The following is a 27922-nucleotide window of genomic DNA, read 5'->3' as shown; positions in this document are numbered from 1 at the left end:
TCTTGGAATCAAAGCTTTATACTCGGAACCTTCAGCTGTATTTTCACCCTTTATGAAATTGGATTTGGACTCATTCCAACAGTGAAACGTATTGGAACCAATATTTTATTCAATAGTTTGCAGAAAATTATTCATCTTTTACAACTTTGGGGAATTGAGTGCCACCCCCCAATAACTGAGCTAGGACTCTTTACCAGAAACACTTGGCTCCAAACCAACCTTGTTGATGTGGTCTCTGTAGTTTTCTCGGTACTGGCAGTATATTAACTGAAACGAATCTAGCCACTACTTTAGATGCAGACCTTAGATAATCTTGTGACATGCAGGCAGTCCTCCAAAGTAGTTACAGCAGAATTTCCCTCATCATTTAAATCTGAACACAAAACCATTTAGAAAAATCTCGTTGGGAGAGAGGGAAATTAATTTTAGATAAAATACTACCTATGTTAACATCTAATCCTGATGACTAGTCCATTTCTTCTGCTCCCTCGAGTCCGATTAATTCTTTAAAGTACGAGTAGTTAATAAACAAATATCTACCTCGAGGAACTTCATTTTACTGCTGCACATACACAGCAGTGAACAGAAAGGGAGCTAATCAACCACAAAAGCTGAATTGTTTTAAATCAAAGACAAAATTAAGTTGTTGTATTGGGAATCAGATTCAGTTATAAGATGTGTTACAGCTAACAAAGTATTGCATACCTATGATGTGAAATAAGCAGGTCATGAATTCCACAATTGGCCATGGCCCAAGGAATGCATGAAATGTTACAGCTGGCAAAGTAACAGCTCCTCCGTCACCAGATACGTTGATCTGTGCAGATAAGCGTTCCAGTGAGAGGTGGGGGCTTCACAAACTACACAATTTGAGAAAATTAGATAACTATTGTCAATCTGTAGAAAACTCGAATTGAAATATGTCATAGTAAACACAAGATCTCAAATCCAACAATTTCTGCATTTTAATCAATGCTCAAAATTCACTGAGAGGGAGAGAGCTATAGAGAGAGAGAGCTATAGAGAGAGAGAGAGAGAGAGAGAGTGGGGAGAGAGAGAGAGAGGGGGAGACGAGGAGAGTAATATTGGTGCTAAAATTACCAGCCCGATCTCGCAACCATCAGGTCTTGGATTGGGCCCAATATCTCCCCAACACCTGCGGCAAGACCAATCTCAGACAGGACAAGCATTATCTTTTTTTTAAATACTTGTAAAAAATTATCTTGAAATTTCCAGAACATTTTTAGAAGCAAAGTGGGCCACAGGTTGGGCATGCTGCTGTAATAAACACTTTATTGGCCCACTGTCACAACCCCACCTCTCCACTGGCTTGACTTTGGTTGTGAAGATCCTTGACCAGTGCTACACCTAACTGGGGACTGACATTTAACAGTGCCTCCCAACATTGCTAAGAAGAGAATCTACATTAAGCTAGCTGGCAGAGATTCACAGTGACGCAGACACCCAGAATGGGGGTGAGAGAGAAGCATTGCTTTTGATTGACCCGAGTGAATTTGTTCAGGTATAATCTCTGCTGCTTTTAGTCGATTATCTATCTCTTGAAGTCTCTCCGTTAATTATGGCTGGGCTGAACTCTTACCGATCAACCATAAACAAGCACATACTTTAGTGTGTTCAAGTCGAGTCAAATAATGTAACTCAGCCGTTACCCTACACAATACTACTGGTAGCATCATCCCAGCAGATACAACGCTCAAAAATAAAATCAGGTTAGAGGCGTCAGGATCTTCTGAGTGTAGATGATGTCATTTAATTTGTGCTTTATGGTCACAAAGTGTCTTTTGAACTCCAGACCGTCACCCTGCAAGAAAAAAAAACAAACCCTTAGACCTCTGAATAAACCTCAATATATTTAAATATATATTAAAGGATTTTATCAGCACAGATGGGTTTAATTTTATGCACAATACACTGGACCCTTCAGGAACTTATTCTAGATCATCTGCTTTTCCTACGAGTGTAATAGTGTTCTGCTGATTGTGGTTATTTACATATTTTTGTAAGACTTTTCGTGAGACAAATTAGCTGGCATGTTCTATAAATTGCACAACTTTGTACTAGAAGTCCACCAGTGTTTTTCCAGCACCCTTGTTCCAGAGCCTTCTGGATCATCCGTTTTGCTGGACCGAGAGAAGTCACGGCTTTAGGGGAGAGGGGATGAGATACCGACCCACAAAGTCAGCCATGGAGGTCAGCTATGGGAATGGATCTGCCAGCTCTGGCCGGGCCAAAGTTCGGGAGGCCTGGATGCAAGGGGCAAATTCGACCCGCCGTGTGGCACGGAAGTTCAGTTGCCTTTTTTTAAGCACAGAAGTTGTGAGAATGCTACAAAATGAAACTCTCTGCTTACATAGAAACTAACACCATATTCATTGTGACTTCCTTAGCCAAAGCATTAAAATCTGGAGGTAGAGGTATGTTATGTTTTGTTGAAGTCTCAGGCTTGCGTTAGTTTTGTATGGAGGCTTTAGCTGAAGAAACAGCTGCAGTCTGTCTCGCTGCCAGCAAAATACTTTTTAGATCGTGAATGGTTCAACATTAAGACTGATATGTTTTGCTTTATTTCCGCATGCATCCCATAACTGTATTACTTAAAAGGAAAGTTTTGCTTTCCTCATGGTTTTTCATGCCATATCAACACTTGTAGGATAGATGCAGAAGTGATTTAAAATATCAGCAAGACTATGCTGAGGCAAAACAAGAGTGGGGAAATGTAGAAAGGAGGAACTGCAGATGCTGGAGTTTACAAAAAAAAAGGATAAAGTGCTGGATTAACTCAATGGGTCAGACAGCATCCCTGGAGCATGAGCATGGATCGGGGCCCTTCTTCAGGCCCACTGAGGGGGAGGGAATAAAAAAGCTGGGGCAGGACAAAGCATGGCAGGTAACAGGTGACCACAGGTGGGTGAGGAGGGGGTTTGTTAGACAGGCGGTTGTATAAAGGTCAGAGATTAAAAACAGGAAGTATGTGGCAAAAGGATGAAAGAATTTCAAATTGTGAAGTCAGCGGAAGGAATGTAGGTGGAGAGGGAACGGAGAAATAGGTGCAGGTCCAGGTAGGGCATAAGGGTGGGGCAGAGAAAGGTGGGGACGGGGAAGGGGTTGTTAGAGATCACAAAAAATAGGGTTGGGAGAAGGGAGAGACCTGTTGGAATAACAATCTGTGACAGCGATTACCACACGGTGAGAGCTCTTACGATCTCTTGTCATCTTACACCAAGGTCATGTTTCTTTTCAGTGTGATTCTGCTTTGGATTATGTTATCCCGTTTTGCTTTGTACAGAAATATATACAATAAGGAACATAAATTAAGAACATCTGCAGTATTAAGATTATAATTCCCCTCTTTCATGGCAGAAATTCAGTAAATGTGATAAGGGGCGGCACAATGTCGCAGCAGTCGAGTTGCTGCCTTACAGCGCCAGAGATAATAGACTATAGACAATAGGTGCAGGAGTAGGCCTTTTGGCCCTTCAAGCCAGCACCGCCATGCACTGTGATCATGGACTCAGTGGGATGAAGGGCCTGTTTCCACGCTGTATGTCAAAAGTCTAAAGTAAACATCTCTACATGGGAAGAGTGAGCATGAAGGGAATTAAATATATTTAACCAAGAACGTCAATGCTGTGGTGGTGGGGAGTGGGGGAGGAGTCAGGTGTAGTTTTGGACAGAAATCCAATTGGCCTTTAACTATGCGGCTCCAGAGACTAAATCTCAGACATAAATCTGCAGATGGAGTTAGGCCAATTCAGAGTTCAAAAGTTTACATAGTCTAGTTTACAAGGCAGACAGCAGATCCTGTCAAGTAACTACCCAAAGTCACTCGGGCCACCAACGCTCTGTAGCCAGCCATTTTCAGTAATCACACTGGTATCTAGTGATCCCAGCTACATTTTACAATGCAGCGTTTTTCACTCAGAATGAAGCTAACAATGGGAAAACTGCTCATGCTCGAGGCTCAGCAGTAACTCCAAAGTTGAGAGGACGATTTCTGTGACAACCAATGTGGGGTGCTCGGTATCAGCAAGAAGCAACCACAAGGATAATGTCATCGTGGCTTTACAACCTGGCACAGTGTGTTTCTGTATGTACTTTGCCAGAAATGCCTGTTCATACTCTGGAAAGAATTCATTGCCTTCAGCAAGAAGAATATATTAGTGATCTTGGCACCAGGAATAACATTGTTTAAAAGAAGAATTAATTAGAAAACGAAATATCAATTTAGAAATGCAACTCTTTCTGAGATCTACTTCTGTTCCCCAGTTTCACACACAATTATTAATAGGGCTTAAACTTTAAGATTGCTGGATTGTTGATCAGTTTCGTCAAGTTAAAATTGTATTCTAAATTGGAAAAAGACTAAACTGAAAAGGTGAATCCTTATAGTAGCATGTCACGAAGATGACGCTAATGATTTCACTTGATTGAAGTGTTTGAAAAGGACACAAGTAAAACATTGTAGATTTAGCATGTGTAAGCTTTCTGAAATAAAGGTCAAAAATTGTTTTAGCAAAAAAAAATCAAAAAAAAAAATCACAAGAAATAAATGCAGCAACCGGTTCAATTTAACTGTTAGCGAAATAGCTTGTGGCCAAAGGGGAAAAGGAAGTAATTTTGATAAATCACCCAAATCTGCACATCCCTGGAGAGGAAATTTGTAAATTAAAAGAGAGATAATTTTCTTTTACCTTGGACAATCTAAAGTCCACCAGAATTCTCTCATTCATCTCAATCAGATTCACTTTGAATATCAGCTTGTTGTTCCGTCTGTCCACTGTTGATATGGTCACCTAGGAAACCAACACATTTATCTTTTCACATTCCAGACTCCACATTAATCATATCATTGTTTCACATTACCCAGATGTCCGTTTTTCTTTTTAATCCTGATCAGCAGACAATTTAAAGAGCAGTCATCCCATTCCTACAAGAGCGTTCTCACAATTTTTCCCATTTCTTTACAGGAGCATACACACTGCTCCAGAAAAATAGAATCAACATGGAAGTCAGTGAAGAGCAGCCTAATTTGAATCTTGCTTAATCTGTTAATGGCACAGTGGTGCATCAGCAGCAGTAGAGCTGCTGTCTCACAGCACCAGATACGGGTTTGATCCTGACCGTAGGAGCTGTTTTTGTGGAGTTTGCACGTTCTCCTCGCGACCGCATGCGTTTTTTCTGGGTGTTCTGATTTCCTCCCATGTCCCAAATATGCGCCGGTTCATATGTTATAAGGCTTCTGTAAATTGCCCTCGTGTATAGGATAAAACTAATGTACGGGTGGTCGCTGGTCGGCACGAACTCAGTGGGCCGAAGAGCCTGTTTCCATGCTGTATCTCTAAACCAAACTAAAAGTAAAAGTAAAAACGAAACACTGAAACGTTAACCATCCTACCTGGTTGTTGCAATTTTTCTTCCAGGTGTAGCCCAGTTTTTCACAAACCTCCTTCAGGCTCAGGTAGGATTGTTCAGCATTCAACTTTGTGAGGAACCGGGTCATTCGTTTCACCAGTCGTTGCCAAGGGTTCTGCGATTATAGTTTCATGCAGTTAGCATGGAACACATTGGCATACATCTCTAATCAAGGCACCCAGCCTCAAGTGTCTCAAGGCGTGTTCCATTCAAGTTCAAATATAAGACCAATGAGGAAAACACTGTTAAGCCAATCATAAATACAACCGGCACAACAAAATACACCCATTTCACCAACACATAAGCAGGCCCCTGCGTTGCTGTGAGCATTGTTTATGATACTCCCAAAGCACTAGGAGCATTTTTTCTGGGAGGTGATGCGTTCAAGGTGGAGGGGTCGTACCTTAATAATGCTGGGACCAATGAACTTGAAGGAAGATTGGTCAGTAAAGTATAAAATCTGACTATCTTCCCACGTGATTGTGAAGATTGGGTGAGGTAGCGGTGGGGATAGGAAAAGGGAAATAGTTACAAGGCACCAAGGACAGACACTGGGCAGAATTTGGTTTAGCACCAAAATAAGAAAGAATAAAAAATACAAGTGAACATGGTTATTGGATGGCGCAAGTAAACTCAGGGTGAGTGTCAGTAAATGGGCAAATCAGGTGTTGGAAATGCTCAGCAGATCTAGGAGGACCATCATCTCCAGAATACAAATAACTGAAGAAACTCAAGCATGATAACTTCCCAAGAGTTCCTTGTATACTGTCATCTGCTAATTCATCCGTTTACTGGAACGTCCATAATTCCTCAACCTATTTCATAGCAAAAGGATTTGAGTATAGGAGCAGGGAGGTTCTACTGCAGTTGTACAGGGTCTTGGTGAGACCACACCTGGAGTATTGCATACAGTTTTGGTCTCCAAATCTGAGGAAGGACATTATTGCCATAGAGGGAGTGCAGAGAAGGTTCACTAGACTGATTCCTGGGATGTCAGGACTGTCTTATGAAGAAAGACTGGATAGACTTGGTTTATACTCTCTAGAATTTAGGAGATTGAGAGGGGATCTTATAGAAACTTACAAACTTCTTAAGGGGTTGGACAGGCTAGATGCAGGAAGATTGTTCCCGACGTTGGGGAAGTCCAGGACAAGGGGTCACAGCTTAAGGATAAGGGGGAAATCCTTTCAAACCGAGATGAGAAAAACTTTTTTCACACAGAGTGGTGAATCTCTGGAACTCTCTGCCACAGAGGGTAGTTGAGGCCAGTTCATTGGCTATATTTAAGTGGGAGTTAGATGTGGCCCTTGTGGCTAAGGGGATCAGAGGGTATGGAGAGAAGGCAGGTACGGGATACTGAGTTGGATAATCAGCCATGATCATATTGAAGGGCGGTGCAGGCTTGAAGGGCCGAATGGCCTACTCCTGTACCTATTTTCTATGTTTCTATTTCTTGGATTCCTCTCCAAAGTAACCAGCTAGCTCACTGAATCACACATTCAAATTGGGAAGTTTTGACAACTTGGGAAGTTTTGACAACTTGAATTCCTTTTCAACAAAATCTTATTAAATAAAGTCAGTATCAATAATGAACTAATGTACCTGTGATGATCCTGGTGTATTCTGTAACTGGCTTCCGACAAGCATGTGATCTGTATACGTGGGCTGGGAGAAGCTGATGCCTTGGACTAGATTATCAATGCTGGAAGGATTGCAATCCCATACCGATGAAGCAATCCGAGGCTCAGGCTGAGATATCGAGTACCTTGTTTGATTATCCCTACAGTAAATACATCAAGAGAAAAATCACAATCTGGAATTTAATTTCAGTAGGAAGCACTTTCTATTAAAATATTTTGTTCAGGAAAACAATAATCAGTGAGAGTTTGGAGGGTGATACAGGTTGCAACATTAAAAAAGAATGAAAAACTGAGATTCAAGGAACTGTAGATGCTGGAAACTTGAGCAAAACACAAAGTGCTGCAACAACTCAGTGGGTCAGGCAGTGTCTGCTGAGGGAATGGACAGGCGACTATCGGGTAGAAACCCTGAAAAACTCACTTTGCTATGTAGATTGCAACCGGAAAAGGCAATTCAATTCTGGTCACCACATGGTGTTGAACATGTAGAACCCTTGAACAGGGCAAGGATTAAGGCCATCAGCTTCAGCACTCATTTGAGGTCGAGACTATGGGTTCATGTTCCACTCGATAACTAAGCCCGTTGGACCATAGAGGTGGTTTCTCTACCAAAAGCTGTAATACCAAAGCCAGTGAACTATGTTAGGGACCTGTCTAATACTTACCTCCAAATCAATGACATTAAACCAAATTATCCAGTCATCATCATATGGATTTCTGTTGGATATGTATGTGTCTAACTGGTTCCCATAATTATAAGATTACAATATGTCATAAGTATTTCTTTGGAACACTTTACAGGTACAAACTCTGGGTAAATCTAAATAAGATACCAATTATTAAAATTCATACCCATTAACTACTTCAAAAGCAAGAATTAAATAGTAATGGAAATACATTTTAAATAGATGCTAAAACGTTTGCTCAGAAATTAATATACGTTTTAGTCTGTAGGATGACAACCGACTCATTTAAAGGGATTTGGTACGTCAATACACTAGAGATGGGCGATGGGTATTTGGTACGTCAATACACTAGAGATGGGCGATGAGTATTTGGTACGTCAATACACTAGAGATGGGCGATGGGTAGAAACTCTGATGGGTAGAGAATCATCCTGTCACATCCTTTACAGCAGCACAAATATTTAAAAGGTAGCATGAATCGCACTCCTATTGGGACCATTAACAGGCGGGTGAACAGCCATTTATCCAACTGCAACAGTAAAGGGGGAGATTTTGGGACAGCACCAAGATATGGAAAGAGAGAACCTATAAGTAAACATGATTAATGGACAACACAAGTAAATTCAGAGTGAGCATCAGTAAACAGGCACTTGCAAATGGGACTTGAAACTTGCGCCAAACTGCCGCCTCTGTATACTGTCTCAGTGTACAACTGCTATACACCTGTAATGAATCTGAGATGCTTATCTAATATGTATCTAAGTGCTTATATATAGTAATACTTATACTGAGCCATATGCAAAAATGAATCTCACTATATCTCGCTACATGTGACAAATAAAGTACCATAAAGTATTAGATGTAAGAAATACTCAGCATGTCTAGAAAGTACATGGAGCAAAGCACCACTACCTCCAGGATAGAAATAATGATTTTTGGAGAACATAGAGAAATCCAATCTTTAGGATTCCACAAAAAACTCTGATTTGATTTTTTTTAAATCAATCTACATAGAAAGTGAAATGTGACTGTAAAATACCGTTGGAATTGGATGGAGAAGAGAGATAATTCATCTAAATCTCTGCAGAAATGCTAATTTGTGTAAAATGTCATGAACCAACATTTCGGTGGGCGGGGAGGGGAGGGGGAGGATACTGAATGATAATTGGTTTTCAGATGTTTCTCATAAACATGTTTATTTAACTTTGGGGAACATAATCAAGAATATTTGTCGTACATCAGTCATACAGCATGGAAACAGACCCTTCGGTCCAACTTGCACATAACAACCAAGATGCCCCATCTACACTAGTTCCACCTGCCCACATTTAGCCTACATGCTGGAGAAACTCAGTGGGACAGGAAGCATCCCTGGAGAGAAGGAATGGGTGACGTTTTAGGTTGAGATCCTTCTTCAGACTGAGTCAAGGGAGAGGGAAATTTAGAGATATAGAAGGGTAAGGTGTGAAAACACAGAACAAATGGGACAAACAATGCTTTCTTTATGTCCACTCACCTCCAGGGGATATCACTAGCAGGGGACAGGTCCACGTTAGAATGAATCTGTTTAGAGAACGGTCCCTGAGAATCATTAGGGCAACCAGATGACAACCGACCTCTCTTCACACCTGAAATATACAAGTGAAACATGGACTAGACAAAATGGTTGAAGCACCACAGAGAAAATTACATTCCTTCAGAATTCCTGAAATAGGTTCATTTGCAAAGTGGTAGGTTTTGGTTTTGATTTCCTGATCAGCCTCGACAGGACCACAAGGCAATAAATGGTGATAATTCAATCAAAATACCAGTTTAGCCCCTGTGCATTCTGCCACAAATTCACTTCATTTTTATAATGATGTACAGTGCCCTACATAATGTTTGGGACAAAGACGGGTTTCGGCCCGAAACGTTGCCTATTTCCTTCGCTCCATAGATGCTGCTGCACCCGCTGAGTTTCTCCAGCTTTTCTGTGTAACCTTCGATTCTCCAGCATCTGCAGTTCCCTCTTAAACCCCATCATTTATTTATTTGCCTCTGTACTCCACAATTTGAGATTTGTAATAGAAAACAATCACATGCGGTTAAAGTGCAACATTGTCAGATTTTATTAAAGGGTATATTTTTTTATACATTTTGATATTACCATGTAGAAATTACAGCTGTGTTTATATATAGTCTCCCCATTTCAGGGCACCAAAATGTTTGGGACACATGGCTTCACAGGTGTTTGTAATTGCTCAGGTGTGTTTAAATGCCTCCTTAATGTGGGTATAAGAGAGCTCTCAGCACATAGTCTTTCCATCAATCTTTCAATCACCCTTGGAAACTTTTGTTGCTGTTTATCAACATGAGGACCAATGAAAGTCAAATAAGCCATTATGAGACTGAGAAACAACAATAAAACTGTTAGAGACATCAGCCAAACCTTAGGCTTACCAAAATCATCTGTTTGGAACATCATTAAGAAAGTGAGCACTGGTGAGCTTACTAATCACAAAGGGACTGGCAGGCCAAGGAAGACCTCCACAGCTGATGACAGAAGAATTCTTTCTATAACAAAGAAAAATCCCTAAACACCTGTCCGACAGATCAGAAACACTCTTTAGGAGTCAGATGTGGATTTGTCAATGACCACTGTCCGCAGAAGACGTCATGAACAGAAATACAGAAGTTACACTGCAAGATGCAAACCACTGGTTAGCTGCAAAAATAGAATGGCCAGGTTACAGTTTGCCAAGAAGTAACTTGAAAGAGCAACCATAGCTCTGGAAAAAGGTCTTGTGGACAGATGAGAAAAAGATTAACATATCAGAGTGATGGCAAGAGAAACGTATGGAGGAGAGAAGGAACTGCCCAAGATCCAAAGCATACCACCTCATCTGTTAAACACGGTGGTGGGGGCGTTGTGGCCTGGGCATGTATGGCTGCTGAAGGTACTGGCTCACTTATCTTCATTGATTATACAACTGCTGATGGTAGTAGCATAATGAATTCTGAAGTGTATAGACAAATCCTATCTGCTGTAATTTCTACATGGTGAAACCAAAACGTGTAAAAAGGGTCTTTATTAAAATCTGACAATGTGCACTTTAACCACATGTGATTTTTTTTCTATTACAAATTCACAAATTGTGGGGTAGAGGCAAATAAATAAATGATAGGTCTTTGTCCCAAACATTATGGAGGGTACTGCATAATTAACTGAACTTAAATCCCCCAGCTGCAGTGATAGGATATGAACTCATGTTTCTGAATTACTAATCCCTTTATAAAACCACTCTGCTCCATATCCTGACATTAATACAGTGGTGCAACTGGTAGAGCTGCTACCTCACAGTGCCAGAGACCCGGGTTCAATCCTGACCTCAGGTGCTGACTGTGGAGTTTGCATGTTCTTGCAGTGATCGTGTGCATTTCCTCCTGGTAGGTATGTTACAAAACCTACCTGAATCGTGGCTGAGAATCTGCCCCAGGCCGTGTGTGTGATTTTGGCGCTGTTTAGAGGGGGCGGGTTTAAAACGCGATTTTTACTAGGCTGTTGCAATCGAAAATGTTCAGCCTAGTAAATCATTAACGGAAAATCGCTGAAAGACCCCGTCGCAAAAGGTATTATTAGTTTTTATGGCCTTGTATAATAGTTATAGTAGTTTAAAAATCACTCTGTAAACCTGCGACCTCTTGCAGCCCCATGGTTTTATAAAGCAAACAATTAAAGGTAAGTACCTTATTTTAACATTAAAAGGGGCTTCTTAAGAACCCTGTATATAAAGTTTTCTATAGCGAGTAGCTCATTTTGGGCTCTTTATATCCCGCAGTATTTTTCTGGGCATTTGAGGCACAAATCCACTGCAATGTGAACGTTCTAAACCAGCGCATTCACAGGATCCCACTAGAAAGCCGATTTAAAATGGACTTTAATTTACAGAATTGAACACTAAATTCCTTCCATTTGGCCTATAAATTGATGTAAATGAGATTTAAAATTCATGTTTTACTGTGAATTATTTGTGAATATTATTTGAACACTTAGGCTATTTAAAAATGTTAATCATTTATTAAGAAATGGATAGATGTTTAGATCTAGTAATTGAAGTTTGAAATTAGCTACAATTGGGTAACTAACTAATTATATGCTTTAATTTCAGGTCATCCAAGTAAGATTATTTTATATTTGTTTCAGAATGGTTCAATCTATGATAACTGAAAATGTCATTCAGTTCTCTTAATTTTTAAGAAGGTTATGTGCTTTTGACTGTCCATGATCACAGCTTTTTTGTTATGTCCATAGAAAATAAATAGGGAACAAGATGCTAATTTCCAAGTATGAAAATGGCCATAATTTTTTTATTACTTGAGATATGAAAGTTTCCTCCCACATCCCAAAGACGTGCATGTTTGCAGATTAATTGGCTTCTGTAAAATTGCCCTTCATGTGTAGGAAGTGAGAATGAGAAAGCTGGATACAAGAGAACTGGTGTGAACGGGTGATTGATGGTCAGTGTGGACTCAATGTGCCAAAGAGCCAGTTCACATGCTGTATTTCTAAACTAAACCATTATAGAATCTTGATTGTTTGTTTTATTCCTATTTTGACTGCCCTGGAAAGACAAACATTGAAGACTATAACGAATAACAATCCTAAGTGGGGTAAAGCTACAAAAGACAAGATTCTCTTTAGTTAAGAAAGCAAATGGTTAAGAAGAGGTTCTTATCTGGGATGTAAACTGCTAAATGAGAGACATATGGTGTAAGCACAATATCTTTGCAAATAACACAGAAATAACAAGTAAATCTGTGAGAAACCATCAACAACTGATAACGTGAGTTAAAAAAAATAAACAAGAAACAAATGTTTGGAAGAGTTAGGTTAAAATGGTAAAATGGGGTAAGGAGCATAGCAGTAACTGCACTTCTAATCCGGATACACAAGTTCAAATCTTATTACAGCAGCTGGGAATTCAAGTTCAGTTAATTAAATAAATCTGAATTAAAAAGATAGCATCACTAATGATAATCACAAACTTATTTGATTCTCTGATTTTGATCAGGAAATCCAGGAAAGGTATCTTTGCTTACCCAGTGTGGCCCACCAGTGACACCAGACCCACAGCAATGTGGATGACTCTTAACTGGCCTCAAAGGCCCAGCCACTCAGTCAAAGGATAACAAGGAGAACGGCCATGCCATTAATACTCTTCACTCAAGAATTAGTGCTCAAATTGAAATTTGATAGCAGACCACTAGAGAAACATATTTAATGCAATGAACCCCCATACAGAATTAGCATTACACATGCCACTTCTTAATAATGGCTATATATCAAATAACATTCCAACAATGCTCCAAACTCCTATCCTCGTCCTCAAGAATACACCAAGAACAAGAACCCAATCTCACTTGCTGAGTAAACCAATCACTTCAGGATATTTAATAACACAACTCCATGCCAAAATAAAGCAGACATTCATTCGTCCCAGATAATGGGAACACCAGTTTGCAATGGTGATTCCAACATCCAGCCATTCCCATTTTCCAAATTAATTGCAAGTTCTCTACCAAAATGCCCAATCCACAGACTACAGAGTTACAAAGGGCATTTGAATGTATGAAATCTGCATAAACCACCGGTTAGGCCACAATTAAAACATTTAATCCAAGTCAGGTGATCTCGCGTAAAGGAGGATATGATATAAGGGGTGGGGGGCATTAATTTTCACAGGTGATTCCATGCTGAGAGTGTTCAGCAATGAGGGTAGACTGTGGAACCTAGGATTGTTCTCTTTGGAGCAAAGAAAACTGAATAAAATTTGATAAAGTGTGCAGGAAGTCATTGCAGTTGCTGGTTTATAACAAAGATAGACACAAAATGCTGGAGTAACTCAGCGCACTGAATTATGCCAGCATTTTGTGTTTACCTTCAAGATTTGACACGGATTACTTATTCACGACTGAAATAGAGGGAAGCTGTTCATGGTGGCAAATGGTTGAAGGTTCAGGCATCATAAATTAATATTTTATATTAAGGAAACAGGAGCAAACAAAAGGATATTTTGTTCCTGTAGGAATGATGGAAACAAAGTCCTTCAAAACAAGAATTCAAAGGACAAGAATATGGAGGGCTGCAGGTAAAAGAGCGGAAGAATGGATTGATGTGATTGCTGCAGTAGTCATGATGGACTGAATGCCTTCCTTCGTGCCATAAAAAATGTATGATTCTCTTCACCTTGTTTCTTTTTTCGCAAAAAGGCTAGCAAGAAGCGTGGGAGGGTTCAAATTATTGTCTATAAGAGATGGATAGGAAAGGAACTGATATGGGCTAAATGCTAGACTAGTGTAGATCCTTCGTTGACTATAGCTCTGCATTCAATACGGTCATCCCCACCAAGCTCACCACCAAACTCCACCAACTAGGCCTCAGCTCGCCGATATGCGATTGGATCTGGACTTTCTGACGGAGCGACCGCAGGCAGTGAGACTGGGCCCGCACCTGTCCTCCACTATCACCCTGAGCACCGGCACGCCACAGGGCTGTGTACTAAGCCCCATGCTCTACTCCCTCTTCACTCACGACTGTGTTCCTGCATTCGACACCAACACCATCGTGAAGTTTGTAGACGACACATTAGTGATTGGGCTGATCACCAACGGTGATGAAACAAAATACAGGGCGGAGGTGCAGAACCTGGCGGACTGGTACACACTTAACAACTTGTCACTAAACACCTCCAAGACCAATTAGCTGATTATTGACTTCAGGAGGTCCCATAATGAAGAATACGCCCCAATCTCCATTTATGGGAAAAGTGTGGAGAGAGTGTCCAGCTTTAAGTTTCTGGGCACTCACATTTCAGAGGACCTCACATGGTCCACCAACACCGCTGCGCTGGTCAAGAAGGCACAGCAACGACTGTTCTTCCTGAGGACATTAAAAAAGACTGGTCTGCCCCAACAGCTGCTGACAACGTTCTACCGCTGCACCACAGAGAGCATATTAACGTCTGGCATCTCAGCTGCATGGAGGCGGAGAAGAGAGCTCTTCAGCGCGTCGTCCACAGAGCGCAGAGGATCATTGGGACAGAGCTACCAGCCTTGGAGGGCATCTACAATACACGGTGCCTCAGGAAGGCCGTCAGCATCCATAAAGATGTCACACCCCTGTAACGGACTCTTTGAACTACTTCCCTCTGGCAGACGTTACAAGGCCTTCTACGCCCGTACCTCCAGACTCAGAAACAGCTTTATTCCAAGAGCTATAGCGGCTCTGAACCGGCCCTGCTGAGTGCCCCCCACCCCACCTGCATACTAAATCTCGTTGCACTGACGTGCAATGACAATAAAATATATATTATTATTATTATCATTATTAGATGGGGCATCTTGATTGGTAAGGGCAAGTTGGGTCGAAGGGCCTGTTTCCATGTTGTATGCCTATGACTATCCCAAGTGATGCACCCACTTCTCAAACAAGTACATCAAATAATGCCCCAATAAAGACTTCACTTTTACCACCAAAAATGAATATACTTGTCTTGCAGTTTAGGTACTAAAGAGTTCTTGGACATGACCATTGAATCAAATGAACTCACCTCTCTTAAACTGGTTAATGAACCATCGGTCCTTTTTAATATCGGAAATAGTGGTTCTGTTCTTTGGGCTTTGTGTCAGAATGTTGTTCAGTAGACCTGCACAAACCAGAAACAATCATAATGTAGAACAAATTAAACTAACCAATGGAAGTGTAAAGGTTTTCAACCTGTTTCTAGCCACCCATAATAAGACACTGTACATTACAACCTGAAAACATTAGAAATTAATTTACCAACACAATGTGTGTATGCCCCAGTTGTATCAGCTGACCAAAAAGGCAGTGAGTGGAGTCACAGCCTCACAGCTCTAGTGACCTGGGTTCAATCCTGACCTCCGGTGTTGTCTGTGTTCTGAGTTTGCCTGAGAAGGCAGTGTGTCTGAGTTTGCGCATTCTCCAGGGGACCACCTGGGTTTCCTTTAGGTGCTCTCTTTTGGACCCACATCCTAAAAGATCTGCTGGTCGATATATTAACTGCCTGCTGTAATTTGACCCTAATGTTCGGGGGACTGTTGGGATTAAAGTAGGATTAGCACAAAATGGTGGTTGATGGTCAACATGGACTCGCAGGACTGAAGGGCCGGTTTCTATGCTGTATCTCTATCAGGCAACCTATCATGTCTGTCCTGCAATGAATTAAATCAAATAACAAAGCCATTTATCTGTCTTGGTTCAATCATTCTTCATATGTTTGTGCATCTCATCATTGGTGAGGGATGGGACATGTACTTTCTGCGCATCACAAAAACTGCAGACGCCGCAAATCCCACTGCTAATGCCAGCAAGGCTGCGATGCCAGAAAATAGTCAACCCGTTCGCAGATAGAACAACTAAGTTGCTTATGTAAATCGACCTACATTCCTGACCCCCCCCCCCCCCCCCCCCCCCCCCGTAATCTTGTATCCACCCCTAGCCACACAACCAGCCCATAAACTGGACCCAAGTTGACTCAGGCCACCATAAAGTAATGCTGATTTGTCATGATATGTTGTAGTACCCCCATTTCCTTGATGGATATTGGTATTTTGCCAATCAGAGACATCAGGCTATAGTTCTCTACTTGCTCACTACCACTTTTCTTAAAAACTGAAGTTTTGATTAGTTTTTAGTCACATGGTACAGTGAAAAGCCTTTGTTACGTGCTGACCAGTCAGCAGAACGACAATATATGATTACAATTGAGCCATCTACAGTGTACAGATACCCAATAAAATAGGGAATAACATTTAGTGCAAGATAAAGTTCAGTAAAGTCTGATTAAAGATACTATTTTCTGCCTTTCCATTCTTTCAGAAGAGAAATTTTGGAAGATCAACGCTAACACTGTAGACCTAACTCAACCTTATTTGTTTCAGTGAAATGGAGAGGACTAAAGAGCCAGGAATAATTCCTCAAATATCACTTTTCTGTTGGAAAAGCAGCTGTCATGAGAAGCCTATCACAATAAATGAACAGAACATCCTGCTTGCTTGAGCCACAACATTTACAATCTGGACAGACTCCCTGCAAAGGCGGCTGTGTGAAGTCCAACACGTTGATTTAAGCTGACATTCCAATACACAACTATGATTGCTGCGTCTATGGAAATTACATTTCACTGATGAATCAATAAACTAAAGACCCATTTGCTATTTCATGCAGTGCAAAATACTTCTTAGTACCATATTAAGAGCAGGACATTTTCCAATGTCCCCTCTGTGACTGATTTCACAGTGCATGTGGAGAATAAACTAACAGACACACTGTAACGCAATTTGTGTATTAGATTTGTCTGGAAAAAAATGACGACAGGAATCTGTGAGCTTCACCACTCATTTGGTAAAAGCACAGAGAGCATCACTGACAGAGACATACTCACACAGGGCCACATAAAAAGTGTTAGTAGATCTTGTACTCAAGTTTCAGCAATGGGAGAGTAATCCCACTGCCTATGGACACAAGAGCCATGGGTACGACCACTACAACAGCCAACACCTAACATAGCTCCAAATCGCTCAGCAACCTCACCCTCCCACAAGCTATTCTCAAAGCTGGACTAGCCACAGGGAAGATTCCAAATTATTTCCTCACTCAGTGGGATAGGTTCGATCTTTTTCCACGGTGTCAAGTATAGTTTCTTTTCATTCCAATCACAGTATTCCTGGCAACTCTCAGCAGGCTGGTCCCAGGGTAATTCTGAAACACAAAACCGTGCATTATAAAGATCTGCAGAGAGTACATACTACCCTGGAGCCATGTCCTGGCACTTGGAGCAGTCTGCACATCTGTAAAACAAAATTAAATGTTTAAACTTTGGCCTTGTTAACACCTATGAGACTTTTAAAGTTAAATAACCACACGAAAAAAAGGCTGTCAAAGAAGCCAGACAGTTACGGTGCAATCTATTTGACATTCTGTAATCTATCACTCAGCATTCTGTTATCACAACAATAAAGCTGAATGAATCGTTAGATATATACGGTATTGAAACACCTCAGTTAACCTGTTACTGCTCCAGTAAAAGGACATTGCGCTCCAAGCCTGGTTGAAAACAATTGGAAAATAATAAAATCTTATTTCTTAGCACAGATTATTTTAGATCTAATATAGTATAATGAGGTAGGATTAATTAGTCTCATAACAAAGAATTCCTTGAGGAATAATGTGAAACTTGGGCACGAAATTAGTAGTGCTTAGTAACAATGGTAACTACAATAACATAAGGACAGTTGGCCAAAGTGGATTGCGGTGACAGATTGAACGATAATAGAGACTGTCCACAAATCTCAGATAGATGCATTCTTGGAAGAAACAATCATGCTATTAGAAGGGTGCACTACGTTTAACTAAGTTAAGGATGGTACAAAATTAAAAGACAAGGCATACATTGCAGGCCAAAGGTTCGAAACATTTTAGAAAACAGTAAAGGTTACCAAGAAAAGTTATAAAGAGGAAGAACAATGGAGTATGAAAAACTGGCAAGTAATAAGCAAAATTAAGAGTTTCTATGGGGATATAAACAAACAGTGTGTAAAGTTGGGTTCATAGTGGATGAGACTGCGGAGTTACTAATTGGAAATAAAGAACTGGCAAGAGTTTTTAAAATAGTTAGCTTCAGGGCAAAACACATTAAAACAAAAATAATAACAGATAATCAAGGACGTAGAAAAATACTCGGCTCCCTTCTAACATTAAGAGAGCGGCACAGTGGCGCATCAGTAGAGTTGCTGCCTTACAGCGCCAGAGACCTAGGTTCAATCCTCACTAGGGGTGCTGTCAGTACAGATTTTACACGTTCTCCCTGAGATCGTGTGGGTTTCCTCGAGGTGCTTCGGTTTCCTCCCACATTCCAAGGAGTTTGGAGGTGATTTGGCCTCTGTAAATTGTCCCTAGTGCGTAGGATAGAACTCGTGTATGAATGATTGCTGGTCAGCACAGACTCGGTGGGCCAAATGGCCTGTTTCCACTCTGGATCTCTAAACTAGACTAAAGCTGATTGTTCACTGATTCCCATGCTTTCCTTACAGTTACGTGGTTCACTGTAAATTTTATTTCAATACTGGATAACATCCAAAAATGTAAATAACATATAGTTATAGTCATAGTTTAGGAAATCTGCTAGTCCAGCAGCACCCAAACATGCTGGGTTATTAGAGTTTTACTGCATTTTGTTTCATGTTAAACTTGCAACTGCAACAACCTCTAGTGGCAACGCACTGACATTACACTCTACTTGATTTAAAGAAATAGTAAATTTCAGAGTTAAATTTAAATTTAAACTGAAGACATGAGGTATTGCAGTCGCTGGATTCTTGTGTACAACACAAAATGTTGGAGAAACTCAGCGGGTCAGGCAGCAACTCTGGAGGACAAGGACAGGTGACAATTTAGGTTGGGACTATTCTTCACATTGAAACTCGGCTCTGAAAATCCATTCACGCATAAGACAAAAATACTTTTAAAATACCAGACAGAATTCACTTCCAGCTTAAACATTTAATACCTCCATCACTTCAAGCATACCTCATGCACTATGCTTTAAATTGTGAGCAGACGACAAAATAATATTACTGCCTTTTAGTGTGGATTTTGTGCAAGATTACATACGAAACAGAGAGGGAAAAAAAAGCAGTGCTCAAATAACTCAGGCAGCATCTCTGAAGGTGATGGATAGGTGATGTTTCGGGTTGGGACCTTGCTTCACAAAGGCCAAAGGTTCCATAGGAATGCAGAACAAAATGAAATAGGCAAATTGACAGAAAGGGGCAAAGAGGAATAAGAAAAACAGTCAGTTTGGTATGACGAAACTCACAATTTAGATGGATCACTGCCATATTTCATTGCTTTGAACTGAACTGAACCCACCTCCGGCCAGCATGGCAACGAGAACAATTCCACAGGACCAGACATCCACCGGTTCCGCATGGAACTCCTTCCTCTTCAGAAGTTCTGGGGCAACATACGGTAGAGTGCCGCACATTTTATTTAACAACCTCTCCCGGCCATTGTGTCTATAAACTGTTGCCAAGCCAAAATCAGAGAGCTTCAGGTTATCTGAGGAAGAAAAGCATTCGGCAAGAGAGAACGTAAACGTGAGGCGACGTCGTCAGAACAATTACTTTCAAGTATTAACCATGAGAATGACAATAGACACAAAATGCCGGAGTAACTCAGCGTGACAGGCAACATCTCTGGAGAGAAGGAATGAGTGACGTTTTGGGTCGAGACCCTTCTTCAGACTTCAACCCAAAACGTTTCCCATTCCTTCTCTCCAGAGATGCTGCCAGTCCTGCTGTGGTACTCCAGCATTTTGTGTCTATCATTGATTTAAACCAGCATCTACAGTTCTTTCCTACACATGAGAATGACAATGGCAGGTTCCCTCCACTATGGGCGTAGAATTGATCAAGTACACCAATGCCCTGTGGGGGGGACCAGTGCCTGGGTAGGGCCCTGGGAACAACAGCGCATTCTGTAAATTAGTACCAATTCAACAATCAGCGACTAAATCTATTAGATGAAAATAACAGATTTGTATTGTTAAGCCCCTGTCCCACTTAGGAGACCTAAACAGCAACCTCTGGTGATCTTGCCCGCCACCCAAGGTTTCCATGAGATCACCGGAGGTTTTGGTCACTCTCCATAATGGTCGAAAGTGGTTTCCACGTGGCCGAGGCTTCATCTAGGTTGCTGCTATTTTTTCATCATGTTTAAAACCGGCCTTAATTAAAAATATGCTTCCGTTTTAATAATCGATAATTTTTTGAGTCGCAGGTCTAGTCAAAGCCGGTTTTCTTCATAGTCGAGGAAGGTTTTCAACATATGCGTGGGAGGTGGTAGGAGGTTGCAGGTCACCTCGACCTTGGTTTTTTTTGGGTGGCGGGCAAGATCACCCGAGGTTGCTGTTTAGGTCTCCTAAGTGGGCCAGGGGCTTTAGTCAGTGAAATCCACACCTTACCCTTTCTGCCTCACATGCTCTTCCCTGCAATCAATATTATTACACTAACCCAATTCCAAATCTTTTTTACTTTCCTTGGAGTCTGATAGAGAAGAATAAGAGATAACTGGACCCAAGCACAATGTGTTACCATTTTCAAGCTGATCCTCTAGATTTTATATTTGTATCAAACCTTTAGAACAAATTTCTGGAAATGCTTTATAACATTTATTTCTCCTTGCTGAAATCTGTCATCTTGTCCAACTACTGAACACGATTTGATGTAACGAACGAGACAGACTTACCCCCTTCTCTCTGTTTCCAATACCCTGTGAAATCTACACCATATATTGGACCTTAATATTATCCCCACAGGTGTAGCACATCAACTAACAGGAAACCTGAAATCCCCTTACCTTGTTTGAACAGAGCACAAAGTTATGGTCGCCCAACTATTAGAAGGATGTCATTAAGCTGAAAAGATGCAGAAAAGGATCATACTGGGACTTGTGGGCTTGAATTTTGGGAGAGGCTGAATAGGCTGGGACTTTTGAAGTATACTAAATCATGAAGGGTATGGGTAAAGTGAACATTCACAGTCTTTTTCCCCAGGGGAGAGTATTCTAAATCTAAAGGACATAGGCTAAAAGTATGAGAGGAGAAATTTGAGACCTTAGGAGTAACCTTTTCACTTTAAGGGTAGATCACATATGGAACAAGCTGGCAGAGGAAGCCATAGAAACAAATACTATTACTATCAAAAGACATTTGAGAGATATATGGATAAAAATGGTTTAGAGTATGGGCCAAATCCAGGTAAATGAGATCAGAATGCCAACTTGATTGGCACAGATAACCTGGGCTGAGGGACCTTTCTCCGTCATATTTAAGCTCTATAACTCCAAAATCCCACACAGCTAATTTCAGATCATCAACACCAGGATGATACTGGGACTTGCAGGCTTGAATTATAGGGAGAGACGGAATAGACTGGGACATTTTTCTTTTGAGAGTTGGAAGCAGAGGGATGACATTTTTAAAGTATACTAAATTATGAAGGGCATGGTTAAATGAATGCTCACAGTCTTTTTCCCAGGGGAAAGGTACACCTCAGTACACGTGGCAATAATAAAATAAAACTAAACCAAAATGTTGCTGTGGTGACCAAAGGTCTGGCTCCAAATTTCAGGCCAACATCTGGGGAAAGTTCAAGCTTCAAAGTTCCGGTAGGCGGCGCGACTCTCGTCAGCAGCGTCCTCTGCAGCCTGTCCGCGTTTTTATTATTTTTTGTCTATGTCTATATGTAGTTTTTGTTATTTTTTGTTGGGGTGTGTGTGTGTGTGTGGGGGGGGGGGGGGGGTGGGGGTGGGGTGGGAGGGAGGGGGGAAACTTTTAAATCTCTCCCTGCACTGGAGACCCGAACTTTTCTTGTCGGGTCTCAGTTGTCGTTGGGGCTGCAATGAGGAGCGGCCTCCAACAGAAGAAGCCGGGGACTCTGGTGCCGACTCACCTCACCGTCACGGAGCTGGCCGAGTCCAGAGCGGGTGGAGCGGTGGTGGAGCGCTGCTGCTGCCGCTGCAGCTGCTGATGCAGCTGCTGATGCAGAGGCTGCAACTGCGGGTCTGAGGACGGCGGCACCGGGAGCCCGCGGGTCCCTGGAGGGAGACCGCTTTTCAGGGCTCCTGCAACGGCGACTTCTCCCGCCCGAGTTGCGGGGTCGAAGAGCTCCTGGAGCGGGGCCTACATCACTGCCCCGCGCGGCTTGGAATGGCCGGGGGCTCTAACACCAAGACCCGGTGTGCGATGTTGCACCACCCAGCGTGGCTTTAATGGCCGCGGGACAATCGCCATCGCCAGCCGGGGGCTTTGACTTTGACTCTGACATCGGGGGGAGGGGGGGAGAGTGCAGTGGAGAGATAAGTTTTTTTTGGCCTTCCATCACAGCAATGTGATGGATGTTTATGTAAAATGTAAATTATGTTGTGTCTGGGGTCTATTTGTTTGTAATGTATGGCTGCAGAAACGGCATTTCGTTTGGACCTCCAGGGGTCCAAATGACAATTAAATTGACTATTGAAAGGTAGCTTCCTCTCATCCTATGTGCTAACAGATCGCATAAAACTATTTAGCCATATAAAATAAATACCTACCATCAGCTAGTATATGTATAGCTACAGTCAACATATAAGAACAACATAGCTTGTCAGAATGGTCGAAATTCTTTACCTTGTACACGGAGCAAAGAGGATGAAGGTACAAAAGGACCATTTAATGTCAGCTCTGTGTTTTGAATTATATCTTTCTTTTTTTTTACTATCTATTGGTATGGTATTAATATTTGTTGCCTCGGTTATAAAAGCGTTGTTCAAACTTTGAAGTTTACGAGTAAGGCAGAATGAGATGGTCATGTTTTAGTTTCTTCCCCATTAAAAGTCAAAAGATTTATTTTCCCATACCTCTGTCGTCAAGTAGCAGGTTCTCTGGCTTGATGTCCCTGTGTGTAATTCCAATGCCATGAAGATATTCCTGATAGCGGGCAAAGAAAGTCAAGTCAGATGTTTTGAATGTTTCTAATTCTCCAAGACCACCAAATACAAACTAAGCAAAGATAACAGAATTGTTATAGAATTAACAAGTCTAATACAGATACAATTGCTGGACATCTAGTTTATAGAATACTTTCTTGATTTGAATGGGGTGCAAACCAGACTTCCAGTAGTCATTTTACTGTCTCTCACTGGAAAATTGCAATGTTAAATTCTGTAAGGCTCGCTGATGTACAAATTCAGGCAGGTAAACTACCACAATCCTCACATTTGCCATTCAACACCCGTTTAAAACACAAAGGGTAAACAATGAGCAATACATACCACTCCTGCTATTAGCTGCTGGAAAAACCTATGAGCATCCACTTCCGGCATCCCCACATCAGGCTCTATGGGAACGCAGATCAAATTATCAATGCTTAGCTTAGTATTAGCAGTGAATCATTAATAATATGTCTGAAGTTATGTAATTGAACATCACAATTAACAATCCCTGTTCCCAGGCCTTGTTCATTCGGGTGCCCAAGCAGCCAAATTCCCCCAAATGCTTTCTTATAATGGAAGGACAACCAAAGCATCTTAGGTGGTGAACTGCTGCCCATCTTATTATGTTACTACAACATCTGGAAGCACACATTGTGTAACATTGACTGTCAGTCTTTCCCTTTCTCCCATAGTTAATAAATGTTGTTGTATTCTAAAGGTGGCAGAGTGTTAGATTGTGGTGCAATTATAGTCTAAGAGAAGATTCAAACCTATGCAGCCACATTAGGCATGTTAGTAATTGAGGCTGAAAGGGTATAACGAAAAAATTATAAATTTAGCTAATCCATATACAGAATGTATTATCAGTCAACCTCTTTCATAAGGGTTAGCACTACACGCTACGAATCCCAGCTGTGGTGATACTGGTATCGTTGTCTCGTTGTAGGACATTGATCATTCTTTTAATCTGGATTTTTAACATGTATTGTGTTTTTTTTTAAATATAATTTATGATGGTTTTATGTGATATACTAAGATTTTATATGTGATTTATATTTTTTTAATATGCAATGCATTTATTTTTTTCATGTAATGTTGCCCCTTGTCTGGACCTCGAGTGTAATAAATTTTATTATTTTTATTATTTATTATTTTCCTCCATCACTCAAATTTCTCCATCTACAAGCCTAGGTTTATCAACAGATCCTACCTATTCTATCGAAGAGCTCTCCTCCACTGCAATACTCCAAAAACAAGTATTGGATGTGCGCCTCTCTCCGATGCCCATAGAAGCGGACAATGTTTGTGTGGCTCAGCATCTTATTGATGCAGATTTCCTTCTTGATATTATCAGGGCAGTCGCGAGCGCATGTGGTGTCCACTTTCTTCACTGCCACTGCTTCCTCTGTTCGCCGATTAATTGCCAGTTGAACCCTAGATTCAAACACAAAGTGGTTATATACAATGCAAAACGTCGGAATGGTTCATCAATTTAAGTACAACAGAAAGATAATAGTACTGTTTAAACAATAATCTACCATTTCATTCTTCTATCCAGAGTAGGTCTCTCGTGTTGTACTCCATTTGGCACCTTTGTGCCCAATCACTCAACCTGTCATTCCCTTTGTTATCTCATGCCACTTTACAACTTGCTAATTGTCAACTAATTTGACAATATACGCCGATCTCTTCAGATTACCAATGCATCGATCACTTCGGCAAACACTTATTCAAGATTCCACAATACAGACTATCAGCTCCAGCGATTTATCAACTTTTATGTCATAAGTGATAACAACAAAATAATGCCATTCGGCCCATCAAGTCTACTGCCATTCATTCATGGCTGATCTATCTCTCCCTCTTATCCCCATTCTCCTGCCTTCTCCCCATAAACCCCCGACACCCGAACTAATCAATAATCTATCAATCTCTGCCTTAAAAATATCCACTGACTTGGCCTCCTCATCCTTCTGTGGCAAAGAATTCTGCGGATTCAACATCCTCTGACTAAAGACATCCCTTCTCATCTCCTTCCTAAGAGAATGTCCTTTAATTCTGAGGATATGAGAATGTCCTTTAATTCTGAGGATATGACTGGAATAGTGAAAGGCTTGGATAGAGTGGATGTGGAGAGGATGTTTCCACCAGTGGGAGAGTCTAGGACCAGAGGTCACAGCCTCAGAATTAAAGGACGTTCTTTTAGGAAGTAGGTGAGGAGAGAGGAAGTTCTTTCGTCAGAGGGTGGTGAATCTGTGAAATTCTTTGCCACAGAAGGTTGTGGAGACAGCGTCAGTAGATATATTTAAGGTAAGATAGATTATTTAGTATATGTAGGTGTCAGAGGTTACGGGGAGAAGGCAGGAGAATGGGGTTAGGAGTGAGATAGATCAGCCATGATTGAATGGCGGAGTAGATTTGATAGGCCGAATGGCTCCTATCACTTATGAATGACTGCTGTTGTTAATCTGCCAAATTAGTTTTAAAACTATTATTCAATTCACTTTAGCCAAGCTTGTAACTTACTCGCCATACGCTCCTTCACCCAAAGTCTGCACCAGGTCCCAATCTTCCACAAATGGTACAGCCATCGTCCCGCACAATCACAGATGGTGCTGAAAAAAGTAACCCAACAACAGAAACAGAATCAGATATTTTTTTCCAGAATCTATGCATCGCTGGCAATGTCACCTTTTATCACACATCTAGTATTGCCCCAGGAAGGTGGCAGTGAAAGCAGTCTTGAGCAACTGCAGTCTTCTGCTGAAGATTCTCTACATTGTCATTGGGGAGGGTGCTCTAGGATTCAGTCCCATTGAAGGACGGACAAGATAATCAGTATTTTCTGTTATATTTTTCAGATTTCTAGTAGTTGTGTTTTCTTTTTCAGTACATTGCCAGGTCACAATAACATGCTACTTCAAGCAATGTGCAGGTAGAGTTCCTATGTTTCCGTTGCCCCATCCTTCTTGAAGGTGAAGTGAACGGTGGAGGCCAAAGGTTGGAGAAGGGCAGTACGGTGGCTCAGTGGTAGAGTTGCTGCCTTACAGCACTTGCAGCTCTGAGACCCAAGTTCGACCCGGGTGCTGTCTGTATAGTTTGTACTTTCTCCCCGTGACCTCGTGGGTTTTGTTCGAGATTTTCGGTTTCCTCCCACATTCCAAAGACATCCAGGTTTGTAGATTCATTGGCTTGGTATAAGTGTAAATTGTCCTTCGTGTGTGTTAATGTGCGGGGATTGTTGGTCGATGCGGGCTCAGTGGGCCAAAGGGCCTGTTTCTGCGATGTATCTCTAAACAAAACTAAAAAGGGCTATTAAAGGGCTGGGCAAATGCAAAATATTTCTAACAAAAAGGCTTTGGAATGTCAGCAAGCAAATCGTTCATTGCAAGGAATCAAGATTCTCTTCGCAGCAAGAGATTTTAATGCGAGTCGTCCAATTGAATTTCTTGACAGATGTCACAAGAATTTTGTCAGTAATGGTGATTACCATTACATTTTAACAATAAAAGGTTAGCATTTTTTCTGGTGGATATGGTCAGCAAGTGAAAAAAGTGCTATTTGCCATGTAGCAATCCAGACCACACTATTGTCCAAATCTTGTTGGATCCAGGCATGGACTGCTTTATTTGCTGTTGCAAATGAAGTTCAACATTGCACAACCATCAACAAATATCCCCATTCCCGACTACATGATGGAAAGTCATTGATAATGCAGCTGAATAGGGTTGCAGCTCGGCCATCTCCCCAAAGAACTCTTGCAGTGCTGTTCCACTGAGGGTGAATGAGTTCCAGTAATGAAGGCCTGTCACGTATCTCATCTTTGGAACCTAAGCATGGGTGACCATGACCTCTTGAGATCAAGTAAGTAGTAAGTATTTTTTTATTTATATAGCACTTTTAAATCGTTGAAGCTAAAGTGCTTTACAGAGAAAAAAATTAGATTACCATTTAAATTAAAATAGATTATCAATAAAATTTACTGGATCGCACTCCCTGATTTACAGCAGGAGCGCACCCCCTGATTTAGGGCAGCGCACCCCCTGATTTAGGGCAGCGCACCCCCTGATTTAGAGCAGCGCACCCCCTGATTTAGAGCAGCGCACCCCCTGATTTAGAGCAGCGCACCCTCTGGTTTACAGGAGCGCATCTATCACAATTTACACAAGGCCAATTAATGTCCAAACCCACACATCTTTGGGCTTTGGGAGGAAACCACAAATAGCACCCAAGGTCTGAAACGAACCCTGATGTCTGAGGCGGCGAGGTAGCAACTCTACCAGCTGTGCCACTGTGTTACCCTGAATACTGCCGTCTTCAGCACGTCAACTGGAAGAGAGACTGGCCCCATAGATTGTACCGCTCCCCTCCCCACGCCCCCACCCCACTTGCTTGCAGACTGACACCTATTTAATCCGCCCCTCTCCGGGCTGCTCGCACCCATCCCCTCAGGACCACCACCCAGGGGCTCCTCCACACATGCCTCCCCCTAAAGCCCCCTCAGGTGCTCCCCGCCAGTGCCCCTCTCACACACTCACTCACCGCTCCCGCCGTCTCCCCGCTTCTCCCGTCAGCGTCCGAGTTTGGCGCCTTGCGCGCCTCAGTGCGTGCATTCGACGTCATCACGTAAT

General features: G+C 41.6%; 1 protein-coding gene across 2 annotated transcripts; it reads right to left on the bottom strand.

Moving 5' to 3' along the window:
* Positions 1-50: 50 nt before the first annotated feature.
* chek1 (checkpoint kinase 1) lies at positions 51-27912 on the bottom strand. 2 transcript variants are annotated; one of them, XM_055660853.1, is made up of 13 exons: positions 27834-27912; positions 25818-25906; positions 24502-24725; positions 23631-23695; positions 23217-23286; positions 19689-19877; positions 17415-17519; positions 15346-15441; positions 9273-9384; positions 7033-7210; positions 5414-5545; positions 4710-4811; positions 51-1822 (listed from the first exon to the last, which is right to left on the bottom strand). In XM_055660853.1, the coding sequence occupies exons 2-13, from the start codon at positions 25880-25882 to the stop codon at positions 1727-1729; spliced, it is 1434 nt and encodes a 477-aa protein (XP_055516828.1). In that variant the 5' UTR covers positions 25883-25906; positions 27834-27912; the 3' UTR covers positions 51-1726. The 2 variants fall into 2 exon arrangements, with proteins under 2 accessions (XP_055516828.1, XP_055516829.1); XM_055660854.1 differs by having other exon boundaries at positions 27826-27844.
* Between the last annotated feature and the right edge of the window lie 10 nt (positions 27913-27922).

The sequence above is a fragment of the Leucoraja erinacea genome, chromosome 32 (assembly GCF_028641065.1).
Source record: "Leucoraja erinacea ecotype New England chromosome 32, Leri_hhj_1, whole genome shotgun sequence".
NCBI classification, from domain to species: Eukaryota; Metazoa; Chordata; class Chondrichthyes; order Rajiformes; family Rajidae; genus Leucoraja; species Leucoraja erinaceus.
Note: the sequence above shows the minus strand (reverse complement) of the source record. Positions and strands in the feature narration are given on the sequence as shown.